At 36.9% G+C, this 18,589-nt stretch overlaps 1 protein-coding gene across 5 annotated transcripts in view; it reads left to right on the top strand.

The window, feature by feature from the left end:
* The window catches only part of ADGRB3 (adhesion G protein-coupled receptor B3), a 641,000-nt gene that overhangs the window by 578,614 nt on the left and 43,797 nt on the right, over positions 1-18,589 (top strand). For all 5 annotated transcript variants that reach the window (XM_030555674.1, XM_030555672.1, XM_030555671.1 and 2 more), the window contains 4 exons: positions 6,933-7,083; positions 7,679-7,748; positions 11,976-12,042; positions 16,682-16,767. In XM_030555674.1, the coding sequence (XP_030411534.1) occupies positions 6,933-7,083; positions 7,679-7,748; positions 11,976-12,042; positions 16,682-16,767 (374 nt within the window). The remainder of the gene's footprint in view (positions 1-6,932; positions 7,084-7,678; positions 7,749-11,975; positions 12,043-16,681; positions 16,768-18,589) is intronic.

Consider the following 18,589-nt stretch of genomic DNA (forward strand, 5'->3'; position numbering starts at 1 on the left):
CAATTGAACATACATGCTACTGAAATCCTTTCAGCTCTGTAGGCTGCTGGAATCAGCCATTATATTCCCTCTGCTCGCTGGCTATTTCAACTGATCCCAAGAGCGCTGGGCCACAGTAGCAATGACCTTGCCTTTGCAGTCTTCTTATTTAATGAACAGGAAGCTTACCTTCCTGTTCATTAAATATGGACCTGTGTGAGCAAATCCAGGATCTTTCCCTGTACATCCTAGTATGCATGTCTCTACATCAACACCAATGCTGTCAAATGAGATGCAGTGTTCTACATGAATATTGTCACATATTTCACTAAAATTAAGCCTTTTTACGCTTCACCCTGAAAAGTGAACTGCATGAATTTTGCAGAAACCTAAGCTTGTCTCTAAAATACCCAAAGAGGACAATTTTATAGCTGTTGTTTTAAACATTAATTAGCATTGTACTTTAGCAGATTTGCTACATCACCACTTCCCTCTCACTCCTGCCCTCCCAAGGTCTTTAGAAATATGAGCCAATTTCTTTGCCAGAGTCACATTATAACTAAACTTCTATCCCAATATAACGCGACCCGATGTAACATGAATTCAAATATAATGCGGTAAAGCAGCGCTCCGGGGGAGGTGGCGGGGGTGCTATGCACTCCTGCGGATCAAAGCAAGTTCGATATAATGCGGTTTCACCTATAATGCAGTAAGATTTTTTGGCACCCAATGACAGCGTTGTATCGGGGTAGAGGTGTACTATAAACCAACAAAAGGAAAGAAAATAAGGTTTAAAATGCAATGGTTCTTTCAAACTTCTTTATGATACCGTTATTGTTCCTCATCCTGGAAGAGAATTCAAAAAGTCTGCGGCTTATAGTTCTCTGCAGCTTATTGTTCTCAGAATGTTAAGGTATAATAGTCTCATTTTTTTTTAAATACAGCCTGCCTTACAGTTCCAGTACATTTTCTTCCTTTGAAATCTTATAAAGTCATTTTTGCATTTTTTTAAAAAAGCAGCAAAGAATCCTGTGGCACCTTATAGACTAACAGACGTTTTGGAGTATGAGCTTTCATGAGTGAATACCCACTTCATCAGATGCATGTATTCATCCACAAAAGCTCATGCTCCAAAATGTCTGTTAATCTATAAGGTGCCACAGGATTCTTTGCTGCTTTTACAGATCCAGACTAACACGGCTACCCCTCTGATATTTAAAAAAAGCATTTCCTGAAAGGCAAACCTTTAAATGACGGACATTCAGCTTCTGAAAGATTGTCAAAAACACAAGGGCATGTTACTCCAGAGTATATAGTGATACCTTGCCATGTCTTAGTACTTTTTTTTACAGTCATGTCTAGAGATCCTAACAGAGATTGAAGCTCCATTGTGCACATGTAGTAAGAGATTATATTTGCCCTGATGAATTTATAGTTTAAATAGAAAAGGAAAAGATTGTGTTGATATTCCCATTTTAGAGATGAGGAACTGGGAGACTTTCCAAGGTCACACAGGACGTCTGTAATTGAACATATATCTTCTGAGTCCCACTCCAATGTCTTAAACACAAGGCAATAATTCCTCTCTTTGTAGTTTGCTATGCCCAGAGTGAAGGCTTCTTAGAAGTACAAGTCCTACTCATTTCATTTATCTCCTGAGACCACGACAGACCTTATCCTGTGGGTCCAAGGTAAATGAAGACTGAGTTAATTTTGTTATCATAAAGGACTTGCTATCACTTATATGAGTTTCTTTGGATACAGGTGTCATTTCTACTTCCATACATTTTCCAGGGCTTCTTGCCTGTGAAGACAATTAAGTGGATTTTAGGACCATTCTGTTTGTTATTAATACTATAAATTCTATTCCTTTTTTACTCTCCAATAGCTTTGGCCCTTAGACCACTTCTCAGCATCCAGGCACCTTTCTTGTTTGTTGTAGATGAAAGAAACAGGTTGACTGGTAGTAGAATAATCAAGTACCCTTGGTTCTTCCTCTTTATAGTTGTGTGGGAGTTCTGTTCACATTGCTATTCAAAAAACACTGTTGAATTAAAAATTTAAGATGCCTCAACCCCTGAGTGAAATGAGAGGAATTGTGAAATTACTGCCTGGTTAGATCTAATCTTTTTGGCATGCTAATAAAAGTGGATAACTCTCCCAGATAGCTTTCAAAATCATTACATACCAAAATAAAATCCCTAGAATCAATTGATTTGGATTTCCACCATTTGTCCTTTAAATATCCAAGCTGTGCCGAAGTGCTCAAAATACGATTGTGTCTCCCCACAAACAGAAAAGAGCAGAATAATTTGATACCTAATACAGGTTCCTGCATTCAAAGATAAGCCATCGTTTGTTCAAAGTGCTTCTAAGATATTATTTGCCTATGTTGCCATCTGTTACAAAAAAGAACGTTATGTAGTTATGCTGGTGGGAAGTGGGAGTGTTCCTTTTTGTGTTTAGGTCTGCTGGTTCACTTTTTGTTCTAAGGATTCTAGGCATACGTTTCTGGGTATCGCTGCTTGGTGTTCCATTGATGACAGCCACTTGTGGGAAGGAAAATTTGCCACTGTTTAGTAGAGTCTTATTGAATTTATGTTTCTAGGATATATCCCAACATTGCTTTTTGAGGGGAATATAATAGATTCTATAATCAGGATTCCTCAGTAGCTGTTAGGGAACATTATGCTGATGGAGATAATGTCTCTTGGATGATATGTGACACTAAGGTTTTTACCTCTGGGGTTCATTAAAGATCCCATGTATGACACAGAAGAGTTAGCGATATTAACCCCTATGTCCTGCTCAAACTCCAGCATATGTAATTTCTAGAGTTTGTAGCAAAGCTTTTTTCACCTGTTTTCAGGTTTTGGGGTCAACATGATAGTTAACATTTTAATCATGAGTTCTTGCTCAAAAAAGCCAGGTTCATATTTATGTCAGAAAATTATTAACCTATATCTTTTTTTCAATACAGATACAAATTTGGTCCAAATCCTGCAGTCCATACTCAGTCAAAACTTCCATAGCAGTTATTAGTTACTTTGACTAAACAAAAAGAGTACGCTTTGTCCCCATATGCATTACGTATATGCTGTATTGTTTGTTACATGAAAAGTAATAAGCTTTGATTTTTGTGGTAGTTTTTGTTTTGTTTTTTTTTCACGGTAGGTAATACTCTGTGTTACCTATGCAGTTTTTCTCTGAAAGCTTCTAACATTGACAAAAAATAGCTTTGGGGAGCAAATCTGTGCTCCATAGAACATGTCTCAGCTTTTACAAAAGACTAACAGGAAGGCAAATTAAAGTTTTATAATATGACTTTATAATATGTGAGCCAGCTGCTACAGTAACACAGTCATTTCTATATTTTCTGTCATTTTGTTTACTGTGCATTTCTCTATATATTCTTTATTTTAAATAAGATTTTATATTATGGTAATACTTCCTGCCAGGCAGTTTACTACTGTCAGGGGGAAGAAATCCTACACAACACTTTCTAAAAGGTCTGATGCCCTTCTATTGACATTTCTTAAAGGAATGCTGAAATTAAATGCATTGGCTAAGATTTTTTATCTAAGTGAAAAAGGAAAGGCTTATTTTGCATCTGTAAACAAATGACATTGCAGATGATGTACCATTAACAACAGCTGCTGGAAGGATAGTCATAAACCGATACTGTAGTTGTTGTCTATAGTTGGCTATGGAATAAGAGAGGTTGGATGTGAGTGACCTGAAAAAAAAATTGAGGTCCATGCTAAGTGAGTGACATCAGGGTTTTAGTGTAATGATATGGAACTCTGGAGCTTGCAGTCATGATGAATAATAATGTTATCAGATGAATACTAATTCAGGACAGTTAAAGACTTTTCTGTTGCAATACTGTCTCCAGTTAACTTAGTGGACAAAATATAGGAGTGTATATTGTAGAAATTAGAATTAGAATGTCAGGATTTGTGAAAACATCGTATGTGCCTTAACACATAAAAGCTCTAAAGCACAGACATCCAGGATTTAAAATGCCCATTACTTTAGTTCATCATAATCTTAACACTTCAAGTATGCTTATATGGCCATGATATAATACTTGGTCTGCCTGCAAATCCATCTGTTTATCTGGCCAAGCTTTTTATTGTAATATTACCACCCAGTGTAGTAATATTGTCATTGTGGCTTTACTGGGATGGATTCTATGGAGCAGCTAAACTTAAAAATGAATGGTAATAAATTAATATTTGGATCACTGGCTACCCCTTGTAATCATAAGTGCTGGATCTAGGGGTGCTGTGGGTGCTGCTGCACCTGCTGGCTAGAAGAGGTTTCCACCACACAGGGTTTACAGTTTGGTTCAGTGGCTCTCAGCATCCCCACTATATAAGTTGTTCCAGCACATCTGTTTATAATTGCAGCAAAGAGTCCTGTGGCACCTTGTAGACTAACAGACGTATTGGAGCATGAGCTTTCGTGGGTGAATACCCACTTTGTCGGATGCGTGTAGTGGAAATTTCCAGGGGCAGGTATATATATATATGCAAACAAGAAGCAGGCTAGAGATAACAAGGTTAGTTCAATCAGGGAGGACGACGCCCTCTTCTAGCAGTTGAGGTGTGAAAACCAAGGGAGGAGAAACTGCTTTTGTAGTTTGCAAGCCATTCACAGTCTTGTTTAATCCTGAGCTGACACAGGACTTTTTGCTGCTTTTGCCGATCCAGACTAACATGGCTACCCCTCTGATATTTGACCCTGTTTATAATTGTTTCTCAAGAGATATGCAATGGTTACATTGCTTTCATGATATGCCTTGATCCTGTCTTTTATTTTGAAGTAGCGGAATAAAATAGAGTGCTTTTCCAGTATGCAGTATTTTTATACAGATCAGATTTACAATATCTTTTTATTGCCTGATGATATTTTCAGGTGTATATTCTGGGCCTAATTCTGCACTCACTGAAGTCAGCGGGAATTTTGCCATTAGCTTATACAGAAGTAACTTCAATGCTAATTGTTTTAAACAGGCACTGAGAGCGATTGTGTACCAATTCAGCAATGTGATTCAATCTGATTTTAGGTCAGAAGCAGTCCTGCAATATAATCTCAAAAATCAACTGCTCTTTTGCTGTCTAGGTTTTTCGTTCCATACACATCACTGTGACAGCTGAAGGCTTCCATGTTTCTCATGTGGCTGTTATGACAGTCAAAATAAATTTTCTCAGTGCAGCATGGCAAACTTATTTTAAAATAGAGTGTATACTTGTATGTATAATTTTTAAGCTTGATTATTATCTCATTTACCTGTGTGTAAAACATGAGTATCTCCACTGAAGTCAGTGGAGTTACAGCTAGTGAAAAACCAGTGTGAGATCAGAATTGGTCCTAGGTAATATTCAGATAAGGTAAAGCTGCAAGACTGGACTCATTAATATTAAAGTAATTCCTCTAGGGTCTCTTATATCTCACAGATATTTTCATTAAAGAAAGCTAAAGATCTGTCACAAATTTGAATTCATAATACTGAAGTATGTATCAATTTCTTTACTGGACTCTTGAAATAGATGTAGAAATTATTTGGTAGTTTGCAGATTAAGAAATTCAACAGAACCAGGCATATGAGAGAAATATTAAAGATAAAAGTGAACCATGAACAAGCAGCAGAACTACAGTAGTAAGAAGTGCAATAAATTAAAGGAATGTAATTTGTTTCAGATGAGGAATTGGGCAAATCAGTGTGATCAAAAACCAAATCAAATCACAAAACACAAAATAGGATGGATTTAAAATAATTGAAAAATATAAAGCAAACTAAAAAATAAACGTGGTGTATCACTTGCCTTCTTATCTATACTTTATCTATTTATATAATTTAGCAAAGTACTTGAGTACCTGCATAATATTAATTCTTGCGGAGCCTCCATGCTTAAATATTGTTGAACTGGTCCCTTAGCCAGAAACTCTTTGGGAGAGGAACTTGTCTTATTATTAGAGGTATGCATGATAGATTAATAATAACACTAATATTAAAAAATTCTAAATCCATATCAAGCTAAGTTCTTGTGTTGTTGCCATCTGTTGTTTTGGCAGGGTGTTTTGATCTCAATCTGATTAAACCATATTTTAAAAAGCAATAAAGATCTACACAGTTTATATTCTATGGTATTGGTGTGGTTTTGATGCATTTGATAGTCTGAATTCTACTGTCTCTAGTATTCCATAGTGAAATAAAGCAGTGAAATGATGGATTATAATTTACTTCCAAGGGAGAGTCAAATTTACTTATATGAGCCAAAATGTCAAATTTAATTAAAGGCTACAGTGACAGAGCAGAGCATGTGCTGGATGAGTTCAGAGTACTTTTCAGATGAAAAATGACTGACATGCGTAAAAACAATAACCAAAATAATTGCTAAGGAAACGTTGCTTAAACCTGACTAAAAAATGTCAGGCCATATATTCTAAAAGCTTCCCATGGCATTGCATTCTGTAAGATTTAAATGAAAAATCAAATAAAGCAGGAAGCTTTAATCTGCCCCCTGGAGTTCAGATTTATAGTCAAGATTTGTCTGCATGAGGGGAAAGAACATAAAAATGGCAATTAGGTTTGTTTGTTTGTATTTGCACATTCACTCTGTTCTCTGTAATGAAATTGCAATGTTCAGTAACCATGTAACCTATACACTGCAGTGGCTTTGCAATGTTCTTTGGCCAAAGTAAAGATGTAAGAAACCTTGCTCTATTCTATATTTAAATATTTTTCATCAAAACTGTCTATGTTAGTGTATTTCAGAACAAGGTTCAACCTGTTCGGATTAATCCAAATCTCTGTGTGAAATGTGCTATAAAGATGGAGGTGTGATGTTCGGGGTAAAGGTCAAGCTGATAGAATATGACAACCCTCTGAAGGAGAAATGATTGTCCCTAAGTATTCAGCATGAGCTTTTCTTTGCTCCCTGCAGGGCATCTGCACCACGACCACTGCATTTTTACACTTCTTCTTCTTAGCTTCGTTCTGTTGGGTTTTGACAGAAGCGTGGCAGTCGTACATGGCTGTTACTGGAAAAATTAGGACACGACTCATAAGGAAACGCTTTTTGTGCCTTGGATGGGGTAAGCCCATAAAAATCATGTAGCCAGAACCATTAGAATTGAATGTTATGCATTTACACAATTGGGGGTGTTGGGATTTATTTCAATAATCTTGACAGGTTGTCAATAGTGTAGTTACTAAACAAAACATCAGTACAAGGAGATTTTCCTTTTTATTGGAAGCACCAATGTAATTTTATTCTCTTGATTTGGGTCAAGATATGATATGAATATTCCAATGTTCTGGTACTTTATTACGCTGTAACATATATGCTTTTAGCATCATTTTAGTAGCTTTTCTGAAAAACAGTGTAATACAGACAAAAGCCCCTCACTGAAAATCCACTGAATCCCTGGATTATTTGTTCACTTTAAGCCATTTCAAACATACTGGTAACTTAGCAACACGAAAATGATGCATACTGGGCTAAAAATCTAGCTCTTCCCTTGTGCTTGGGGAAGAAACAAATGCTGCAGCAGAGCAGTGCTTTGTTAAATGATTCATTCCATATCAGACTGATCATTTTAGATTAAAGTAGTTCAGTCTCATCATTTCATACCCAATAGAACAGTGGTATTTAGCTGAGCCTTAATGACAATTGCTGTTTTTTTCCAGGTTTACCAGCATTAGTAGTGGCAATATCAATAGGCTTTACCAAGACGAAAGGATATGGAACATCTCACTAGTAAGTCAGTCCACAGTGATATATCATGTTTTTGATTACCAAGGCTGCCATACCCATTAGCGATTATACAACACAGTATAAGGCCCCATTGTGCAGGACACTGCTGGAAGCCGAATGCCCCATACAAAGAGTGAAAAGAAAATCAGAGTCCAGTGTTAAACTCAGTCCTGTGAAGTGCTGAGTACGCTCAACTCCGAGTGAGCACTGAGGACACGAGTATATCTCAGGAGGTGCTCAGTCCTTTGCAGGATCAAGCCCATTGTTAGTAGCACTGTACTTATCCTGCTAAGATTATTCATGTGAGACTGGTTACTTCAGCTGCATATTTGTTTCCTGCTTCCTGCTGAGATGCGTGGTACTTTTTAAATGGGAGATTACTGAAATATTGATGGAAATAACCAACTAATAAGGGGTAACCTTAAATGCAATGATATATATGGGTGCTTGTATGCCTGACAGCTCCTCTCCAAACAGCCACATGAACAAAACCAGCTTTCCAAATAATTGTGGAACTAAAAAACATGAAAGGATATGCATATGGACCTGGATTTCAGAACATGTTTACAAAAACATGTTCCTGTTGTTTGACCAATCTATCAGGTCTTTGGAAGCTGCCACAATTGTCCACTTCATCCCCCAGTTTGCAGACAAGGGCAGGAGATGATTTCCACTCAACGCAGGCATCAGGAGCTGAGGAGCTGTCCCACTCTAGAACTCATCAATGATAGGTGGTACCTCCTCATCCTTAGCCCTGTGTAGCTAAAGCAATCCAGTAGGAATTCTGTCCTATCCTTCCTAGATTGTGGTCGCTAAAATAACCTTGTGGGTTCTTTAGCTACCCTGTATTAAGGAATCTAGAAGCACTGTTTGCCACTCCAGTTACAAAGGTGCTGGCAGCAGGAACAAGGCTTATTGCCAGCTACTCATAGATTGTAGGGTGCCATTTCCAGAAGACTTTTTCCAGACTGAAAGAGCAGTGAATGGAAAGAGGGAAATTGGTCCTGGTCCCCACATGAAGATACCTACTGGTAAGAGGGAGGTCCTAGAACAAGTCGGGGGAAAACTGATTAGGAAGGGGGATTAAGAAACACCTCTGAGGGGGGAGCTGGGGAAATAGAATTAGACCAGATCCATGGAACAATTGTATGCCTGGGCTGTTGGGAGTGGCTTGGTTAGAACTTGAACTCACCTTGATTCCGGGTGAACTTAGATTTCTACCTGAATTTTTCACACAGCCCTAGTTATCAGCAACTTGTGTCATTTCTATTGTACATATGAAAAAATATTTTATGCAAAACTCCATTATTCCAATGATGTTGTTGTTGATATTTCAAAAGCAAGGGATTTCTAAATTATGGTTAGCCTACCACCTTGATCCACTTGCATATAAGCAGCATGTTGAATTACTTTGCAGTTCACATAACTTTATGCATTAATTTAACCCTTAAACCGCCATAGTTGAGATTGTAAAGGGGTTCCCATTTTAGAGGAGTTGTTCAGCATGGAGAGCAGGCCCTGCTTGGAAGGTGTGCCAACTTAGCTGAGAGGTTCATGGGACAGAGGAACAGTGAGCAATGGACCACTTAATTTTTAGGAACTTTGCCCGCCAGTGGAATCCACAGCCCCAAGTTAGCTGCATAGGCTCCTTGTACAATCCAGGGGGAGAGATAGGCACCGATAACAGGGATCCACAAAAGCTAGCATATAGAGCAGGGAACCGCCTAAACTTGCTAATAGGAAATGGTGAGGAGAGGAGTGGGTCCTAAGCTCCACCTCTCAAAGGCACCTATCTCCACTTGGGATTCTCAGCTGTGAACTCTCTCCTGGAGTAAGGTACTTAACCAATGTCTTGTAAAATAATAATAATTAATTATGCCAGAAGAAATGTTGGTATGTAATTATTCATACACAGTGTAACAGTGTCAACAGGACACACCGAGGGAGACCTACCCAGAATACCCATCACCCAGCAGTTAGGATCCCCTCCTAGGAGCGGGGGAAACCCTAGTTAAATCCCTCTCCATATCAGGCAGTATGAGGAGTTGAACCCTGGTCTTCCATATCCCAGGTGACCGTGCTAACCACTGGACTAAAAGTTGGGGTAGGGGTACTACCACTTTCTCCTTCAGTTGTTTTATATGGATTTATGTGGGCATAGAGCATTCTTACCAGACTGGGCCCCACAGGTGAGACAGATGGGAACAACTAGTTTAAGGATTTGTGAGATAGGAGCCTAGACCAAAGTTGCTGCACACATGCTCACTGCCAGAAATGTAGGTGCCAGTGGGACTTTAACAGTGGAAAATTTGGTGCCTAAGGGTTAAGCAGCTACAGGGTTAGGAAGGACTTTTTGAGGATCTCAGTGGCACCTAAATGTTGGATTTAGGCTCCTAAAGTAGCAGTTAGACACTTAAATCCTTTTGTCGATCTAGCCCTAATAGTCAGACTGAAAGAGGGAGGAAAACAAAATCAATGAGACTTAAGGGGTCCTATGTGCCATAGTCACTTTTGAAAATAGGACTTAGACTCCTCAGTCAGTTAAGAGATTTTGAAAATTTTACCCTAAGGCTTAGGGTCTGATCCAAAGCCCACTGAAGTCAATAGAAACATTCCCAGAAAAGTCTGCTTTTGGATCACAGTGGCCACCTTATAGGTAAAATTGTGATTCCTTGTACAAAACCAAAGTAAGGGGGTGGGGGAAGTCGTCCCATGCAGGAGGTCAACAGTAATTTGAGAGGGAAGTTCTATTGGAATTCATGTGTACGCTGGTCAGAAAATCCAGGGAAAAAAATCAAAACTTTCATTAAAAAATTCTATCCAACTTTCAACTATTCTATAAACCAGTAGGAAACCAGCAAAAAAAAAAAAATACAAACATATTTTCAATCAATTTTTTTTTTAAAAAGGTCCAGGTCCATTAAAAAGTTACCGTACAATGGTATCTGAGATATTTTATCATTGCTTTTTTGTTAGAGGGTAACTGCTGGAAATATTGACATTTTAGATCAGTGTATCATATTAGCATCCAATACACTAACAGAGATGGATCAATGTGGCAACGTTCAGCTCTGTTTTTGGTTATTGTGGGAAACAATTACATTTAGTGATCTTTTTTTTTTTTGGCCTTTAAAATTTCAGCCATAACAGAACAGTGACATTAAGATATGTTTGTGTGTTTATATGGTTTTCAAAAGAAAGGGGAAAAATGGGGGTAGAGGATAAGGGCATCTTTATGTAAGTTTATTTGCATGTGAGATTCAAATAAATGCAGTTACTTGCATATCCTTATATGTATGTACGATCACACAATCCAACAAACATGCATTTCTATGAATGGGTAATCACTGGGGGGGGAAACAGCTGCATTTACTTCAGTAAGTGAAGCTCCTGATAGTGTTTGTACATCTAAGCTTAGCACTGTAGTGTGTTAAATGTTTAGGTCTCAATTCTGCAAGCCCTCTGGATCTGGAAATCTGCATGGAAACATACAGAAAGGGCTTGTGGTATTGGACCTCTAGTAGGACATAGCACAAAAGAGATGTACAATTTTCATATATCTAGTATTAGTTTTTTAATATTTTTAATATTTCAATTGGTCCTTAGTCCTTACATGATGTATAATAACTTTTTTAAAGTGCATATAATCCATAAGACCTTATCCTAGTATTAAATACCAAATTACAGCAGTGAAGATTTATAGAGAACTATGGTTTTTAATCAAGTTTATTTGACCATGTCATATGCACTTGACCTTAATGAGCATTTAAGTATAAGATAAGTCTGACATTTTAAAAATAAAGTGGTTTTGAGTTCCCTGAGACGAAATAAGTTTCTGAAGAATTTCTTAATGGGTAGAAATTATCCTTTTTGTCATTCGCAGTTAACTCAAAAATGGATAAATGACATTTTACAAAAATGTACAGAGGTATTAAACTGTGGACTCAGAATAAGCATAAGGAATTTCACTGTAAGTGTAACTTGTTTGAAAAGTTGCAGAAGCATGAAAATGGGGCCTAATAATGAAATTCATGTATCAACTGCTTATAGCACCATTACGTCAACAGAGTACTGTAATTTCACTCCTTTTTCTGTGCTTATACAATTCTCTATGTAGGATTGAACCCTATGTCAAGTGAATAGATCTGCTATTTTATTCACATGACACCTCCATAGTGTAAAAGATATTATTAATGTGTGGTAGTTGTTTTCCTCTAATGTTCTTTCCAGCTGCTGGCTGTCTCTCGAAGGAGGACTACTCTATGCATTTGTTGGGCCTGCAGCTGCTGTTGTCTTGGTAAACACTTAAATTATTTTTAGTATTTTCATTAGAAATGGTGGAATACTGTCCGAATTACAGAGTGGTTAGTTATGCAGTGGTATTAATTTTACTGCAGACATCCTGAGAACAATGGTCTAAGATTCCCTCAATGTTCTGAATATGCTATTTTTCTGATTGTTTATTTTATTATGTATTTTACATCAACATTATGTATGTCATCATTTACACAAAGTCACATGAACATCAAGCATAACCAAAGACATTTCTCTATGCACAAATAGCTCATCATATATATTGTTATTAGTGCGTATATTTTTATACAGGTTTATATAATATATGTATGTACCCTATACGCCTTCAAAAAAATTCTTTACGAGCAACAACAGGATTTGGCAAGAGTTTATTGCCAGGATGAGGTCAATGGGTGAAATCCTGGCCCCACTGGCAAAACTCCTGTTCACTTCAATGAGGCCAGGATTCACCCAATGCTATTATCCATGATAATATCTAACTGTTACTCTTTTCTGGAGGAGCCAATTAAAAGGCAGAGGAAATATATTTAAGACTTAAATAATTATAAAAATAGGATATAATTTTTAATTATTTAGGAATTAACATATTTCATTATATGCAAAATAGGATGTAAGACAGTATTCTAGAAAAGGCTTGTGGTACAACTGAAAAATGATTGTTTTGCAAAAGATGCCTTGTTCATTTTTTACTCCTGAGCCACACAAAATAAAACTGGGAAAGCATCAAATGCTGGTTACTAATGCAAGAATTTTGTTACAAGCATCACTGAATTCTTATCAGTTGTATCCATGTAATGGTTGCTCTCTTATGGAGAAATTCAGTGACAGCTTTGGTGGCCTGGTGCAAAGCACTGTGCCACTGTTGTTCAGGAATAGCAGGCAGAAAAGATGGAATCAGAGGAAAGTCTTCTGTGGCTATTGTCTTGGAAGAAAAAAAAAATCATGATGGCCAGAAAATGTAACTTATTATGTATTAAACTTCCACAAACCTGAAAATGTATCTACGTATCTGAGAAATCCTATATTTGGATTGAATAATCTGAAGTTCCTCATGGATACATTGGTAATACAACATCTGTCAACCTTTGTTTAAATTTTCCATGATCTTGATCATGGACTGTTGACAGGTGGTTCTATATTGGTCAGTTCCAGAGTATTAAAAAGTCTTAGGTCTTGTCCACACTACCACTTAAATCGATGTAAGTTACGTCGCTCAGGAGTGTGAAAAAGCCACCCCTGGAATGACATAAGTTGCATCTACTTAAAGCGGTGCCTTCTGCCTCTCGTTGGGGTGGAATAATTATGCTGATGGGATAGCGCTCTCCCTTTGGCATAGCACATCTTCACCAGATGCGCTGTGCAACTATGCTGATGTACCATGGTAGAATAGACTAGCCCTCAGATCAGAATGGGTTTGCTGTAAGGTTTTGTTATGCATATTGGAAAGAGCTGGATTTATGAAACCCCTGAATCATGCAGGCACATTGGGGATTTGCATTTAAACATACCTGTGTATGCACACATTAGAGTCTGGCATACACTCTTTTGAAAATTTGATCCATAAATTCCTTCTTCAGGCTCTGTATACTGATTTCAGGGGCCAAATCCCTTCTTAGATATGGCTCTGGTACCTTACAAAATGATCCAGTGACTTTGTCCTATAGGATGTACACTTTACACAGAAGAGGCCAGTATGAATAGGGTAATTCACCTCACCACCAGGAACATGCTAATCACTCATTCTTCTTCTTCCCCTTGTAGCTGTAATGTATGAGGTAAGGTAAGAATTTAATTTTAGAAGCCTCCATATTACCCACATGCATACAACCAGCCCTCATCCCTAACATACCCTACTCCTCCCCATATACACACACAATGCTGACCGTAAATTTTCTAAACATTATGAATGTAAATTTTCCTCCTAGTTTTGCTATCTCTTGAAGTGCATTGACTTTATCCTCAACCCATTCACTGTACATTTATTGGCTATGAAGCTGTTCCACTCAAAGATCCACATCTTTGAATGATTTGTTTGTAACTAATAAATGCAGGAGGGAAATCCTTGATTTCTCAAACTCTTTAGTCAACAAAGCAAAATAAAGTAACATACTTTGCTTATCTTGAAAGTCTTTTATCAATATAATACAATATTTCTTCCAAATTTCCTCATCTTATATTTTGCTATGTATCTGAAAACATGATCCCCTGACAAAGAGCCGACTGTTATCTACAAGTTGCAAGGGACGCAGGATAAATTGAGAATTAGACTAGGTCACCTGAATATCACCAGCATTAATACTTGTTTTCAAACTATCATGCTGAATTTCAATGCCACAAATAAGCTCATCCTCCTAAACTGCTGTTCTCAGGTTTCTCTCATTACAATCTATAAAAGAGGACAGACGGGACAACATTTGCTTAGTATCGCTGCTAAAACAATACCTCCCCCTCTCTACATACTGTCACTCTAAGAGAAGCATAGGCTAATCTGAGCCAGGACATACAGGTTTTGCTGAAGCCAAATGTTCCACAAATTAGAATGGTGAGTCCTCTTGACCAAATGACTTTATCACATCAAATAAAACTGCAGCCATTGGCAGTACTTGTCCCTCTTCTACACCAATGATGTTTAGGACCATCGTTTATGATCAGCTAATAATAACCTATTTCTGAAGCCAATTTGGTGGCTGTGTAATAAATGCTCTAGTATCTTTCTGTAAGTTCTGGTAATAATTTCAGCATGGAGTTTACAGTGTTTGTGTCTGATTTTCTTCTCCCTTTCAGCACTTTTAGACCAGTGAACCTCTATTGACTTCAGCTGAGTTAATCCTGATTTGCATTGGCATAAATGAGAAGGAAATCTGTAATGATCAGAGATCTAGGCATATAGCTACAAAGATTACCTGGATGTTAATGTTTGCAGCTCCCGCAGAGTATGTCTCATCTTCATGTAGAGTCAAGCCAGGAAGCTTTTGTACAGCTCACAGTCCATGGCACAGTGAGGAAGCCAAGGATGTTCACAAAAAGCCAATCATAATTTCCACGTGAGACTATATGTTCTCTGTACAATTGGCAAACTTTATTCAGATATCTCTGATGTTCACAGACATGATTTGCTCCCTCATTAGTTAGCAGGTGTAGAGGGAGCTTTTTCATCTAGCTATATAGATTTGAGTATACAAAAGAAAAAACTCACCTGAAAAATGTAAAAGAGGCCTAAAAGAGTAGGGCTGTGGGCAGGGCATACTGGCAAATGATAGGTGTTTAATGTAGCTCTCAAAAGTTCATTTTAAAACATTTCTTATCTAAAAATTATTTTGGCAGGTCCATTTAAAGGCTACATTAAAATCCTAGTATGGTGCATAGAATAAGTATTAAGGACCAAATACTGACTTTAGAACTGCATGGCTGTTTGAGCTAAATACTCAGCTGTTACAAATTATTATAGCTCTATTCATTTATGGATTAACACCAATTGATACCAGCTAAGGATCTGGCCCATAAAAAAAGAAACGCAACCAAATAATCCTATATATAGCCAACCAAAATCACATTTTGGCATACGCCTAGGCTTGGAAGGATTAGATATTTGTCATTAAAGGTCAATTTCACTGTAGACACACAAACCGATGAATAAATATTTCCATATAGGAACAGAAAAATGCTGTTTGAGAACTTGTTAGAGTTTTATTTAAGAATATTTGTTTATATATTTTTGATGTGAGAATTTGACAATTTACTTTTTAAGCTATAAAGCTTTAACTTTTTGAATCTCAGGGTCTCCTGTCTCCACACATACCAATTTCCCATTTGTGAAAATTTAAATGAGATAAAAATAAAATAAAAATAAACATTGCTATTATCCATAGAAATTATCTAAAAAAATCAAATTCTGCCAAGCCTATACATGAGAACCCAGGAATGAGGAAGACAGTTGTCAGTTTGGAAGAACAAAACAAAACCAACAACCAGAAACCGTAGATTCTGGTTTTGCATGAGTGAGAATACCTTTCAGCAAAAAGGCATAGTTGGGACTCAAGAAAGCATGATACCTAAAATAACCAGATAAGATTATCTTTGTTTTATGTTTGTTCTGCTGCAAGTGGAATGGAGTTCTCAGTCATGACTAGGGCTCCTAGATGCTATGGCAATACAAATAATACATAATCCTTTTTAGTCTTGTACACAAAATTTAGATAAAATATTCTACCTCTAACATGGAACAAATTACATTGTTACAATTAAAGTTTATGTATAATCAGTATTTAGAATCACAGCTGCCTACTTTCTTATTATCAGGCAGGCATATATATGCCAGACACAGGACATAATTCAGGCTTTAATTAATACAGCTGTTGATGTATATGTTTGTTCCACCTATTAAAGGATATGCACGGGAAGCAAGAATTTAGCCCTAAAGTTAAGTACACTTTATGTGTCCTGAGACTAGTACAGTACATAATCTCTGACTAAATTCTTCAGAAATGTATCGTGCAACCATAGTCTAAATTTGTAATTCAATCATGTTAGCAAATGTAAAAGAAACCATTTTCTGTAATAATGCATGTAGGCATTTTCTCTCACTGTCACTGAAAGGTCAACTGTTTGTTTCTATTTGACAGGTCAACATGGTGATTGGCATTTTGGTATTTAATAAACTTGTTTCCAGAGATGGGATCCTAGATAAAAAGCTCAAACACAGAGCGGGGTAAGCAACAATTGGGATATTTTAAAGCATATTGCAAATGTATCATATATTTTCAATTACAGATATTCACCAAAAATGCATTTGATTGTGCTTTGAACTTTTTTCTCAATGTAACAGTATGTCTAACAGATTTCATTCATTGCAAAAGTTGCAGTTGCATTATCCTGAGGGAATGTGACTGAGCAAACTGAAAATAAAACACAAGTACAACAGTATTAAGTTAATAAGAATGAGGATTAAACAGTTACAATGCTGAGCAGGGATTTCATGGGGAAGACATACATTTTTATTCCTGAAATCAGGAATATAGTTGTATAAAATGTGTGTACAGAAGAAGCCAAATTTTCTTTCTTTTTTTCTTTCTTTCTTAGTATTTTATTATACCTTTTATACCAGTATAACCTCACTGAAGTCAATAGCATTGCATCATTGTAATTAAGAGAAGAATTTGGCTCTGTGTTTGTATATACATGTATATGTGTTAGTTTTTTAAAATAAGCATAACAGAATTTGAATGTAAATTATACATATTTCAAAAGCAAAAAAGTGTAAATAGAAAAGTTTATGTATTGATATCCGTGATTTCCTTTCATTAATATACTTATAATTTTATATTCAAATTCTGGGTTTCTAGTGATAAAAAAGGGAGGGTCTGCATCTTAGCTCCTAATAAAAGGCAGCAATAATTTTGCTGTTGACTTCAGCAGGTACAGGTGGGTTTCAAGGTCTGCTGCAGTGGATGTGACTGCAGTTCACTTAAAGGAGAAACATTTCACAAATGTATATTAGCTTTCTGAATGTATGTGTAAATGTCTTTTAATGCTTCATGTAATGATAAGCAATCAGCATTTTTTACTTCTCCACTTGTTGTAGTACTCTTTCTTCTGCATCATTTGTAGGTGACTACCCCAATATTGGCATTGGTAGCAATGATGATTCTCTATTTTACATGCATATATTACAGCTGTCTGTAAACTTTTCTTAAAACTTTACTTTCAATTATTTGATCATTCCTGTAATAGCATCTTTCCTAATGTTCAATTAATTGATTAGATGTTCACATTGATATCATATACACTTTGGTGTGCTTACGTTGCCATTTAGTGTTGGTTAAAACCCCTTGTGGTTTTCATTTCTAAGTGCACTGTTTCAAAAACAACCAACACCATCACCAAAACCTCTTTTTTGTTCTCTTTTCTTTTTTTCTTCTCCTTCTTATTAGAAAATAATAATTTCTTAAGTCTACCCTTGTCTACAATGTTCCATCTGCCTTCTTAACTGTTGTAATATATTCTTCATGTTCTGATTAAATGTGCCATATTATAAAATCAGCCACAATATTTCAGCATCTGTGAAAACTTTTTCAATAGTTATACTCAAGAAGTTTTGACCCTATAAATCTATTGATCATTTTTCTGTGTGATATTTAAAGGATCGGAGAGATCATTTTTAACTGCAGAATAGCTTTCTAGTTATCACCTGTACGCAATTTAAATCTTGTTGCTTATAGTATAGTTTTCTGATTTACTGAATACTTTGCTGTCTGAACGTTTGTATCTCAGTAAAACTAATTTTATTTTTAAAGCTAAACTGGACAAAGCACTAAAAAATATGCTGTCAGAAATAATACTGCACTCCCAGAGGGATGGACTAGGAACTAGATGCCTTAATAAAGATCAAGGTTTCTCAAACAGGGGTCGCCGCTTGTGTAGGGAAAGCCTCTGGCAGGCCAGGCCGGTGTGTTTACCTGCCCCATTCACAGGTCCGGCCAATCGCGGCTCCCACCGGCTGCGGCTTGCTTCTCCGGGCCAATGGGAGCTGC

Source organism: Gopherus evgoodei, chromosome 3, assembly GCF_007399415.2.
Source record: "Gopherus evgoodei ecotype Sinaloan lineage chromosome 3, rGopEvg1_v1.p, whole genome shotgun sequence".
Classification (NCBI taxonomy): domain Eukaryota; kingdom Metazoa; phylum Chordata; order Testudines; family Testudinidae; genus Gopherus; species Gopherus evgoodei.